The sequence below is a fragment of the Rhea americana genome, unplaced genomic scaffold (assembly GCF_003343005.1).
Source record: "Rhea americana isolate MKP2758 unplaced genomic scaffold, rheAme1 scaffold_68, whole genome shotgun sequence".
Lineage (NCBI taxonomy): Eukaryota > Metazoa > Chordata > Aves > Rheiformes > Rheidae > Rhea > Rhea americana.
In genome coordinates, this window is record NW_028186845.1 from 3,291,138 (window position 1) to 3,303,872 (window position 12,735).

The 12,735-nt window shown below is 52.0% G+C and overlaps 1 protein-coding gene across 9 annotated transcripts in view; it reads left to right on the plus strand.

The window, feature by feature from the left end:
- Positions 1 to 12,735, plus strand: part of NCOR2 (nuclear receptor corepressor 2) — a 186,626-nt gene that overhangs the window by 77,169 nt on the left and 96,722 nt on the right. For all 9 annotated transcript variants that reach the window (XM_085321029.1, XM_085321031.1, XM_085321033.1 and 6 more), the window contains exon 8: positions 10,359 to 10,425. In XM_085321029.1, the coding sequence (XP_085177155.1) occupies positions 10,359 to 10,425 (67 nt within the window). The remainder of the gene's footprint in view (positions 1 to 10,358; positions 10,426 to 12,735) is intronic.

The window sequence follows — 12,735 nt, forward strand, 5'->3', positions numbered from 1 at the left end:
CTGGCCGCTTCCCCTGCGCGCTGCGCCCGGGTGTGCCTTCGTAGGTGCAAAAGGGAATTTTTTTTTTGAGTGAACAAAACCAGAGCAACCCGCTCCAGCTCCAATTCCACCAGTGAACCCTGATGTAGGTGCTGCTTATACTCCCGGGAAGAGCGGTAACGCCTGGTCCGCGCTCCCCGGGAGGCCTCTGCAGCCCGCCGCTTTGGGGCGCGTGCTGGCTTGGTGTCGGTTCGGGGCGCTGATGGTGGAGACCCAGTCCTGCCCAGAAACGCGTGCTGGCCCGAGGAGGTGCCTGGCAGTTTGCACGCGACTTACCCTGGCAGCAGGGGCACGCGGCAGCCGCCGTCTCTCCCGATCCCCCTCTTTTCCGGAAACACTCGTGGCCGGTGCAAGCCGGGCACCGGAGGTGGCAATTGCAAGTTGGCAGCTAGTTCTGTCCTTGAAAGAATGAGTTAAAAGTAGTTTCAGATGCTTCACCCACTCTCCATTCCTCTGCCAATATTTGTGGTTTTGTGATCACACTTTCCTGTGATTTAAATGATTTCCTGTCTTTTGTTGCTGTGTGAAAGACAGGCACAAACGAGAGGGAAGTGACTGTGCAGGTCAGGACTGAAGCTGCTAACGAAATGTGAAGAGCTGTCAGAAGCAGCTTCTAAGGCCTTTAGAGCAAGTGTTGTTCTGCAGACCTTCATTTTTAGGCCTCCGTAGGGTTGTTTAACGTCTCCCTTGTGGCTGCAGTAGTGGTGGTGATAAACGGAGGAGAGGTTGAAGCAGGCAGTCTCAGGGTTAACGATCACTGTGATTAATGCTGCAGAAATATGGGAAGGAAACCACATGTTTTAATGAAGAGCCTCCATCTCCTCCTTCCAGAAACCTTGCAATTAGCTGTCTTCAGCTGGTTATTGATGCCAGCCAAGTGCATTCGCAGATCTAGGTCAGCGAAAGGCCCTTGAGGTATCTGGGTTCCAGATGCTTTCCTCCTCTGACCATGGGCCTGTCCCAGAGGTCCCAAAATCTGAATTTTGCTTTGCTGTCTGTTGATGACCATGTGGAGAAGTTGGTGTGATCTATTCTCCCATCTCCTGTGTCCTGCTACATGTTATAGGATATTTGGGTGGCCAGGAGGCAGATACTAAAATCAAGACTTTAGTGACTCTTGGAAGCAAGCATTTCAGGTGCTTTCTCCAAGAGGAAAAGGTATTAAACTTCTGCATTTTGACCAAATCATGGATGTTCAAATCTTATGCACAGCTTTTCCTTTGGCTGCATTTGAAGATATTTTTTCTTCTTTCCTCACTTTTAAAATGTTTGTGCTGTCCTACTGTAAACAAGCAGCTTCCATTCGTTAGCCTGGAGGTGGCTCTTTCAGTAGGAGACGAAGTAAATGAGCTGGGTGCTTGGAGAGATCAGCTGGATGCATTAAAGCACTGGACAGACAACTACCAGGACACCACAGGTTATATTCTGCTCCAGTGTCATTGAAAGCAGAATGTTCTGAACAGCTTCACCATAAGCAAATTTAGCTACCGTGAATAACACCTTTGGCCCATTGCTGAAAAATGACCTAGATCATGATTCTGTCTGCAGGATCTCATTGTAAGATGGTTCTGTTGTGCTAAAGACAAAATCATACCAGGTGGAGTTGATTAGATGCCTCATACTTGGGCAGGCAAGGATGTTCAGGCTGTTTCTATGTGATTTTTTTTTTGTTTGTTTTTTTACATTTTTCCTGGGAGAGAGTTTTTTTCTTCAGTTGCACGTCTACGAGTGTCTGGGATGCCATGGGGATATCACAAAAGCAGCGATTCCTCGATTTCTCTACGGTGATATTCTTTGTGCTGCAACACTAGTTTAATTCTTCTTGCTTGTTTGCTTTGCTTTTCAATTGGGATGAGTCACTTATGCTAATAGAGCTGGCAAGGAAGTTACAGGGAGAATTTCTGCTCTTCCTAAAATGTTACCAGTCTCTTATTTTCATGGAGTTTTACGGCCTGTCTCCTATGCAGTACAGTTAAAATTAATTTCATGCCCCAGTTCATTCCAGTGTTTGCAATTTCAAAAGCTTTTAAGTCCTATTTAACTGCCTTGCTGTGTTCTGTTACCCGTCTGCCGGGGTCCATTTGGTTCACCTACGAACGCAGGCTTCGAGCAAACCTGCTTAATTTTGTATGCTACATCTGCTGTGTGAGCTAAGGCACTGCTGAGTGGTTTGTGCCGAAGACTTGACCTACCTTAAAATGGTTTGAGGTTTGATGTGTTTGGAGTACCTGCTCTGCTGGAGGAAAAGGCTCTGCCACTCCGTCATCAAGAAAGAAGAGAGCAAGGCAACATTTGAAGCCCCCCTCTCGTGGATGGGGACAGCATGGGCTTTGCCCTGTGGCTCGCTTGGCGCGTGCGGTCTTTTGCAGTATGGCTTGCTTGGCTTTCCAATGTAGAGGCTCCTTCGGGATGTACCGCAGCCCCGAAGATGCCTGGAGGCCACTGGAATGATTCTGAGCAAGTTTAGGGGTCTGCAAAGTCTTCTCACTTACTTTTTTAGACTTTACTGAAATACAGCAGCAGATGCCAAGGATACCTAATTCTCCACTAGTTAAGCACCATTGCATCTCCTCTGGGTCTCTTCACTGCAGTATTTTGCCCACTGGACGAACAGGGACGAGAGCCACCTCTCCTATCTCACCTTCTGAGCAATTTTGCTTATTCTTCAGACTCCTGGCACCTGAGGTATTAACCTTCTTTCCTCTGAATGTTTGAGAAATGACAAGGTGGTGTTCACATGAGCGGGATCAATTACCTGCTGTCTACCTGGAGAGGGATTCTCCAAGGAGGCCTTCATCTCTCCTTCAGTATATTTTTATTCAGTCAGCCTTGAAAAACAGCCTGGTAGGACTCTCCTCCCTCCCTTCTCCAAGCAGTCATGTTTGTGGGATTTGTGTTTGAAAGCAAAATTTTGAGTTTCTGAACCTTGAAAAAGCACACAGAAGGAAAACTGAAAAGCCCAGGCTGTTTGCTTCAAATCTGTTATGCTGAAACAGAAATACTGAGGTGAAACCAAGCTGCATTGCCTTGAAATGCTTACAGAGGTGTCGGAGACCCAGGGTCTGAGTTCGCAGTCTAAGCAAACGGATCGAGCTTTATGTAATTCTGATTTTTCTTGCACGTCTAGATCCAAGGACAGCAAAGCTGTGTGTACTGGCAGTACTTGCGCCTTTATGTGGCCCACTGCAGCTGATGGCTTTTCTAGGGGAAGAAGTTTGTTTCTGCAGAGCTGAAATCCTAAGTCCAAACTCTCAGACAGATTTAGGGGCTTCTGAATAACTTTTCTTTTTCAAATGCCTCTTCTTTTTTTCCAAAAAGAGTAGAACAGGTTCCTTCTGAAAATCTACTACCTACTGCCTTCCAAATCACTTGTCACTTTGTAAAATTTAAGTCATCTTTACATTACTGGCAGTTTTGTTTTCAGGTTTTAGTAGCAATGGGTTGCCTCTAAGTTCATAGTACAAGCCTGACTTGCAACATAAACACTTTCAGGTCTATTTATTAAAGCTTGTAGTCATTTTCCTCATTAGAAATTCACCTAGCAGCTCCCTGCACATCCCGTTCAAGGCTTCTCATCTCTTTTATTCTCTATTTCCGTGTGCTAGGGCAGAAGTATTGCCTTGTGATGAATGACTAAATGACGGAGACGCACACTGCGACCTTCTCCTTGTTTCTCTTGCCAGTGCTGAGGCAGGCGCTGGTTTTGTGTGGCCCACGCTGAAACACTTGGGCTTGCGGTCTCAGCGTAGGCTATAGGGAAAGGCAAAAGCCTAAGACCCGTCCCCAGCTGTGATCACCAAAAGAGCTCTTGCACTTGTCTCATTTTGGACCTCAGCTCATAGATGCTAAAGAGGATGATCATTAATTAAGAACCATGTTTAGGGATGTAACAGCTTCCCAAGGAAGTCATTTGAGCATCTCGATGGGAACAATTTCACCAGGAGATGGCCCTGCAGGGAACTAGACAGGGTGTGCTGAGCCTCAGCCGTGATAGGCTTTGGTCACGAGGATCCCCAGTTTTCCAAGGCATCTCCTCCTTGGAGCACAGCAGTCTCACGTGGATCACCAGGTGGATTGTCAGCACAAAATTTTTGATGCAATTAATGGATGAATTCTTCTGACTTTTACTGATGGCATGGGAGCTCTGGAGCTGAATGTATTTTGGACCTGTGGGACATGATTTGGGGAAGCTGGCAGACCTCCAAATGGCTTCTTTCCTTTCACTGTTGTTTCTGGGCACAAATGTGACTTGCCTGACGGTACAGCCAGAATAACATACCTCTTGCTCCGTTTTCAGTGGCACTAGTGGTGCTGTTGGTTTAGTGCATCCCAGTGCTCAAAGCTTCTGGCATGAATTAGCTCGAGATCTCTTTTCTTCCCCAGAAAGTGCTTGAGTGTTGCAGGGAAACTGCTCCAAACAGTTGGCTTTCAGGGGAATGTGACTTGCCTCGGGGTGAATAGGTTGTACTATGTTCCCAGGTGCAGCTTGTGCTCTGGCCATTTCAGAGCAAGGCAGTGAATGAGTGGAATGACCTGTGGAAAGGATGACCTGCTCCCTGCCCTCTCTGCAGGGCATCTTGTGGCCACAGATGTAGGAAATCAGAGACTGCCCTGAGCTGCAGCGTGGTGCAAGAAAGCTCAGGAGCAGGCATACCTGGGACTCTGGACTCCTGTACACAGGAGCGCTTCTCTTCGTCCCTCGGGGTCAGTTTAACCTTGGGGCGTTCTTGCTGTGCTCCGTGGATCCTGTGATTTAAAGATCTGTAGTCTTACTGGCAACGCTTTGTTTGCTCCAAGTTGCCAGAAGGCTTCTCCGTTTCCGGCCCTTGCCTGCATGATAAATCTCACTGTGCAATGGGTTTGCCAGCTGCTCGCAGCCTCATTCCCGTCACTCCTTACAGGCTTGATCCCTGCTTTGTTTGCACTGGCTGTTTGATGAAAGACGTTCCTGTGTAATTAAATACCCATGATTAGTTTTGATCAAATAGCAAGCTTGTTTTCGTCTCTTCTTGCACTGGCTCGAGGTCTGTGCAGGCAGATTTGGCCAGGTGTGCTGCACTACGTCGGATCTATCTATCCTTGGGAGCCTTATCCTAGTGTTTTGGCAGTGTCCGCATATATGCACAGACCGACGCAGACACGCATGTGTGTGCACACATCCTTTTAAGATTGCAACCTCCACAAGGATTCCAGCCAAGTAATTCATGTGGACCTGAGCCAAGTAACTCAAAAGTCAGAGTTACGGGTTCTTTCCTTGACTGACTCCATTGTGAAAGCCCCAAAAACAAAAACAACCTTGTGCCAAGCCAGTTAAGGTAGAAGCGGCTGCTTTCAGAGGGCTCCCTTGCTCCTCTTACTTTGCGCGAGTGCAGGGTGTGTTTTACTTAGGTACTCGGTGGCTTGGAGATTTGCTCTGGGAACCGGGCTCAGGTGTGCCTGGCCCTTGGAGCAGGGGACTTACCTCTCCTGAGAGCCAGTGCCACCCCTGACTTGTGAACAAATGGGCCTCCCATGTGAAAAACCCGAGAGTGCCCACAGCCACCGTGGCAGGCACGGCCTCTCTCGCCCTCCTGGGATGGAAGGAGATTACTGCCAGCTGAGCTCAGCAGCAGCAAGAACAGAAAACCTCAAGGCCTTTGCCGGGCGATTGGAGAGGAGGAGAAGCCTTGAGCTCCAGCGCTTCTCGTGCCGTAGAGCCGTTCCCCTTAGCGCGGAGTGGGGCATGGCTCTGAGCTGTGATTTCCGAGGCTCTGTCTGGTGGCTGAGTGCTTGGCGGCACTGGTGTCTTCATGTCTCTTGAAGGGCAGATTTCCACCTCGCCGGTGTCTCTTTACAGGAGACTGAGGTGGTGGTTTAACATTCACTGACTAATGTTCCTCCTCTCCTCTGAAATGGACGGTGCAGAGGAAGTGTAGGAAATGCTCCGCTGGGGACCAAAGGGCTGAAATAGCCTTTGGTATGGAGAAGGTAAATGAACATGATGACCTCAACCTTGGAAAAGAGCTGCCTTTAGAGGGAAGTGCTGGAAATATATAAAATTGGGACTATGCTAGAGGAGGTGAGTGGGAAATGCATATTCCTTGTGTCATGGCAGCAGGTGCTAAGAATATTAAATGAAATACAGGCAGAAGCTTTAAGCCCGCCAGAAAGAAGGGCTTTTTTCATAAACGCATCAGTCAGCCGTGGAGCCTGCAGCCGCAAGGTGGCAGGGAGGACAAAAATGTGGATGGACCTGAACAGCAAGTAAACAAACTCACAGAAGGGAAGTCCATCAAGGGCTGTTGAACACAAAGATGTGGATACACCATCTGGCAGCTCCGAAACCCCAGATTGCCAGAACCTGGGAGGGCTCCGTGTCTTGCTGTGTCCATCCGAGCTTTACGTTTGCTCCCTTGGCAGCTGCATGAGTGCTGCCAAGGACAGGACGAGGAACTAACGCTTTGGCCTGAACCGGGATGGTGTGTGGTTTCTCGCATCTGCAACGCAGCAGTACTTAAAACCGGCCACAAGAGTCACTGTTGCTTTACCTAAAGAGCCTCCCTACCCCCGTGCTTTCTGGTTGTGAATTGCTCGGTCAAGCCACCAAGACCGTGCAGGTCTCCAAATTCCGTGCTTTTCTCATGCACCGCCAAACTGCAGGTGGGGAGTTGCAAGGATTTGGGCCTTCGATGAGGATGATGAAGGAGGGCTGGTGCATGGCAGCAGCGCCTTTGCTGATGTGCTGCTGCTCCACGCCGGTTATTTCTGCGCAGGGCTCTGCCAGCGGACAGCCTTTACCTTCCCTGGCCGTGCCGCAGGAATTTTGCTTCACTGTTTGATTTGCCCAGGGAGCACAGCATGTGCTTCTGAGACATGTGGCCCGAATTAACCTCTCTGCGAATGGTTTCTAAGTAACAGCAGTACATGTATCAAGATAAACTGTGAAGCGTGTTTATATTTACCAAGATTGTATTAACCTTTGAAAGGTTGACCTTACGCAAAAAAAGATAAAGTGACAAAAACATTTAGAGCACCAGAGGGTTTTGTTGTTGTTTTTAATCCTTTCACTCTTTGATTGCTTCAACCCTGGCAGTGGTAAATACGCACTTGCTTTCAAGGCATTCCTGATTTTTACAGCTGCGGAGCCATTAAGTCTTTGCCTGTATTAGTATTCTCAAGGTCAGCCGTAATGCAAAACTCGAGACAACACGTCAGCTGGGTAGGAGTCTCTAATTTTCTTCATTTACTCTCCTGTCTCCTGAGAAGTTTTGCGGCAGACCAGGCGGCTGCGGTGTCGAAGCCCGTGCGTTGCTCTCGGACGTGGCCCGGGCCGGCGCGGGAAGGAGGATCGCGCTCTCGAGTGGCCGCAGCTGAAATCCCGTTAGCGGGTGCGAGCCCGTCTCACCCCGGTCGCCCAGCTCCCCGCCGGAGCAGCGCGTCTGTTTTGACAGCCGTCACGCACCCTCATCGAAGTGGATTAGCAGCTCAGACTTCTGAGTTGCTCCTCTGCCTTGGGCGTGCCGGTGGGGTGAGGAGGAGAGGCTGGGGCAGTTTGCTTGCCGCCGTGCGTGGGCGCAAAGCCGCGCGCTGCGGAGCGATGCTGTGGGGCAGACCTCGGCGTGGAGCAGCGGCCCTCTTGGAAACTGTGGGAGCACTTTAATAATCATGAGATTGTGCAGAGAGTATCAAAGACTAGACGCTTTTTAATTCGCCTTATGATTTTCAACCCAATCATACCTTTATGTTCTGTTTTTCCCTTGCCGTGAAAGGGAGCGCTGGGTGTCCAGCTGAAATTCCCAGCAGCCCGGCAGCTGGGGGGTAAAACTGGACCCTGCTAAAGTCATTAGCATCACTGCAGCAATTTCCCAAAGTCTCAATTCCCATTGGAATTAGAGTAGACAAACAGTGGGATTGTGTCTTTTGGGTGCAGTCCCTCCTCGGAGCTTGTTCACGCGGAGCGAAAGCCGTGGCGCGAACGCCGGCAGATAGGTCTGGATGTGGCTGGACTGACCTTGCCCCCTGCAGCTTTGTGCCTCGGTTTCCCTAACTTCTAAGGCAAGTGACTGCTGCTTCCCAGGAGATGAGTGGCGAGGTTTAATTCAGTGGTTGCCTGCAAGCCGCCTTGAAGCTTTGGGATGGATGTGCCGTGGACACGGAGTCTAAAGGCAGTGGGGTTGTGTGATCTCTTTGCAGCGCGGCCTGGAACACAGCGGGTCCTTTGCAAGCGTGCCGTCAAAAGGAGCAGCAGCAGAAAACACTGGGGGAATCTGCAGGGATTTATTACTCCCTCCCCTCAATCAGTGGCACCTTTGATTACTGAAACGGTATCAAGGGTTGCGGTTTGAATCACTGTGGATCCAAGCGCTCGCGATCTGCGGGGACGCAGAAGCCTTCAGCCTCGCCTTTGGCACGGGTGTGAGTGCTGCTGGTGCTCTTGCTCCCTGTAAGCAGGGGTACACGGGGATTTTGGTGATGTGTGCTGATGGCTTGAGATCATCAGCGCCTGAGGGCTGTGGGAATCCGCTTCCAGCCATTAGCTGCTGGTTTCCCTCTGCAAGAGGAGTTACAAGGGCCACTTGCTCGCTCTGCCTTGGAAATCAAAGTCGTTTTTTGCATGAAGGCGTTCAAGGCAAAGTCAAAGAGAATAAAGATGTAGCATGGCTTAGCCAGTGCTTGAAGACCCTGCGAGTATTCAGTACTTCTGGTAACTAATTAAGAGGGGAAACCAGAAGGTTACCAAGTCTTAATAGTCCAATTCAGGCTAAGAGTCAAATCCAGTGTGTTTCTTCTGTAGTAACCTAAAGCACTCGGGTGGTGCCTAGGGGCCCTGGCTGGCTCGCGGGGCTGCAGGGGATGTGGGAGGGAGGGGAATGAGGAAGCAGCCTGCGAGAATTTTCGTTTTGCTAAATCCTGCAAAGCATGCCCACATGAGAGAGACTGTTAAGTACCTGATCCGTAATTGCACAGTGCAACTCGGGCTTTAATTGGGATAAAAGTCTTCAGGAAACTCCTTTGCCCCTGGTCTTTACCTTTCATTGCTTTTATTGCTATAAATATTAATAAACAGGAGCAACTGAAGAAGTTCAGTGCTCAGGTTTGTGCAGACTCGTGGAGCTTGTGTAGCCTTGCAAGGTCCTTGTCACTTCGGTGGCATCTCTTTTCTGGGAGGTTATTTCATGCCCTCTTTAAAAAGAGGGAAGAGCCTGGGCGAATGCTGGGTGGTATGTGGTTGTAGCGACTGGTTTCTCTCCCAAAGTCCCAATTCTGCAAGTGGCTGAATTTTCCTGGCTGGTTTGTTTGCAGCTTTGTTAGGCACAGCTCCAAGAAAGCAAGAGGTTAGGAGATATGTGCTGTAACCACTGCTGCAATCCTGCCTTCTTATCAGCTCCCTGGAGCCTGGGGGTGAATAACCTGTTGCAAGCGCGTGTGCGCCGACAGCTCCCTCGCCGCCGGCCGCTGCTCGGGGCCACGGCGGCCGAGCCGTCCCCTGCCCTGCGGAGCCGGGGCCCAGCCGCGCGGCTGGACCTTCTCTTGCGACCCCGTTGCCTTTGTGCAGAGCAAAACGTGAAAATAGGAAGCAGCAGCCTGGCCCGCTGGTAAATGCAGAGCCAACGGTCCGCGCGCAAAGAGATGCGGCGCGCTCTGCGCCGGGGACGAGCCTCGGCGCGGGGCCCCGGCGCGCCTCTGCTTGCAGCCTTGGCGCCGGGCAGCCGCGCGTGCTGCTGCTGCTGCTGCGAGTCAGGCCCACGCTCGTGTCCCTGCTCAGACGGCCCGTTGCAGCCCCGACGCTGGTGTCTTCACCGGCAGTCTGAGTGGCAGCATCCCCCGGCCGCGGCGTGCGGAGAAAGCGACGATGTCCCGCGTCCGATCTCAGCCGCGCCGGCGTCTGCTTTGCCCTGGTGACCGGCAGCCGGCGCTCGGCTGCAGCGCGAGGCTGGAGGGACGAGCTCGGGGCGGGGGGGAGCGAGAGGCTGCGTTACAGCGCCGGTTACCCAGGCCGCTGCATCGCGTCCTGCTGCGGGCACGCCGCCCGCGGTGCCTGCGCGGCTCCCGCTTAGCCGGGAGCCCCCGATAAATGTTTGCAGGATTTGGAGTTCCCGGATCCGGTCCTCCTCCTTAGCCCTGGCTTTGCCCGCAGGCACGGCTGGAGCTTCTTGCTCTTGAGAGTTTATCTAAAGTTTGTCTTTCTCTGAAGCTGACGCAAGGTCCCCAGATAACTATATTTACTCATCTGAAGTTGATACAATTCCAAGTTAAGGTGGAAGCTGCTTTGCTGTAGTGAGTGAGGCTTTGAATTTTAACAGGCTCATTAACTGGATCTCATCTTTTCTCCTTTTCAGAAACCAGGCAATGCGGAAAAAGTTAATTTTGTACTTTAAGAGGAGAAACCATGCTCGCAAGCAGTGGGTAAGTGATTCCCCCTGTATCTTATTTTAATGTACAAAGCAGAGTAATTCTTTAATGCCAGACAGAAGAGGAGATTTTCAAGCACAGTCATGCTGGTGCTCAGCATTTTGCCCTCTGCATTTGTTTTTTTTTTTTCTTCCTGGCTGTGGCATCTTTTCTGCTAAAGCTAAGTTGGAGGCAGGCGAGAGGCGCCTGTCGCTGCGGCGCGCAGCATCTCCCTGCGCGGAGCGAACGCGTGGCGTTGGCTGGATCACAGCGGAGCCCTTCATCGAGTTCAGCGAGACCGTTCCCGGAGTAAACGTCTTATTTTGTGAGCGACGGAAGCTGAAGAGAGGTGTGAAACAAACGACTCTGCTTCCGACTGGCGATCTGCAGGGCAAGCCGACTGCGCCCGGCCGACTGCGGGACGCGGTTCTAGGAATTCGCGGGTCGAAACAAAACCGAGCCCCGGGCGCTTCGTCCTGGGGCCGCTTTCCTGGCGCGCGTGCGTCCGGTCCCCGGCGAGGAGGTCGCTGTCGGTTGCGTAAGGGGGAAGGTGGCTCCTGCTCTGAGCCTTCAGGGCGTTTATTCCAAGCCCGCAGCGAGTGGGAGAAGGTTCCAGTGGGATTTACCGAGCTGGTGGGTTTGCGGTGCCGGCGGCGGCCCGCGGGAGCTGGAAGGAGAAACGGGCCGGCTGGTTCTGTGACGTGCAGCAGGGGCGATGCCGGGAGCGGACGAGCGGCCCGGCCGGGGCAGCGCTGCGAGGATTTTGCAGCGTCTTTCTGCTCGCGAACGCCAAGGGCGATGCAGCTCGGGGCTTGGTGCTCTGCGAGCCCAGTGTAAGTGTCGGTTCCTGACTCAATGGCTCTATTCTGGGGCAGGCTCCGGTGCCAGCGTTAGTATCCTGTGCTGAAAACGTTGCAGGTTTTATTAATTTGGTGCTGTTTTTGGACAGAAGCGCTCTGACTGGGAGGAATTGTTGGAAAAACTCTAAGCAAGCAGCCCTGGGAAGTGGTTCGAAGGCTCTGCCTGTAAAAGCAGCTTTCAATAAGGCTGTTTACACAGACATTTCTGAGCTAGTGATCAGATGATTTTCTTATTTATGGTGAAAAAGGCATGTTCCTTTTCTTTCCTGTGTTTGTTTCTTTTTTTTTCCATTTTGTAGCAACCCTCCAAAAGCCGCAAGTCTTGCACTTGGACAGCTGTGTTTCGCGCTTGCGTTCGAATGCATGTTTGTTACTTAGTCTTTTTCCCGATAAAACTTCTGCCAAATTTCCAGAAAAGACCTATTGGATTGCACAGACTTCAGCGTGACCCAGTGTGGCAGCCCGGTGCTGCTCAGGACGCCCTGCCAGCCAGAAGTGATGACTTCTGCAGTTATGAAAAAGTATCAATATTCCCTTCCTCAAAACAGAGATTGCAATGTATCATGTGGTTTTATTGGAACCAGAAGGGAACTAAACAGGAGCTGCTTTCTGGTAGAAACGACCAGTTACCATGCTAAATTGAGAATGAGTTGCTCTGTTGTGAATGTCAAGGAGCTGAGGGAAAAAAGTTTAATTAGGCTGCAAGAGCACGGTTCCTAAAATACGGCGCGCAGAAAAGTCGTCTGTCATGCAAAATAGGTGAATTTCTGCCAGCCCGTTTATTCAGTGTCCTTGAAAGGGGGTTTTTGAGTTTAGGGAAGCATTTTGCCTATTCTACAAAATAGGCAGCGTACAGTTGCTGAATTTGCAAAGTGAATGCGTTTGCTGATTCTGTTTGCAAAATGGGTATGCTTAGCTGTTTTTCTGCCTATTTTGTAGCAGGTGCTATTTTTAGCGGAGCCCGTCTACGCGCCGGCGGTTCTTCCTGGTTCTTTTGCTCTCCGGCGTGTCGCCGCAGCCCGGGGCCGCCGGGGAGCGGGGCAGAGCCGGCGCTGCCGGTCGGTCCCCGCGCGGGGCGGCCGCGGCGCCCAGGGCTCTCCGCCGCCGGAGCCGTGCCGCGGCAGAGAAGGAGCAGCTGCAGGTTCGGTCGTGAGCGCTCAGCTGCTCCCCCGGGCCCGTGTCGGGGCTCTCCGTGTGCCGCGTATCGCGGGTTTCCTGCCCGCTGGAGCCCCGTCCCTCCGCCTGCGGGGCGAACCCGCGGCGGCGCGGCGAGGCCGGGGCCCGCAGAGTTGGCCGTGTCCCGGGCGCGCGGTGGTGCGTCCCGAAGGCGCGTCGGCTCTCCCTGGACCCGGCTCCGCAGGGGCGCTGGTCGGCCCGTGGAAGGTTCGTCTCCGTCGGCCAGGCAGACCGGTCGGCGGCGATGCGCCGGGGCCGAGGCGTGCCGCTCGCGCGGGCTCCCCGTGGC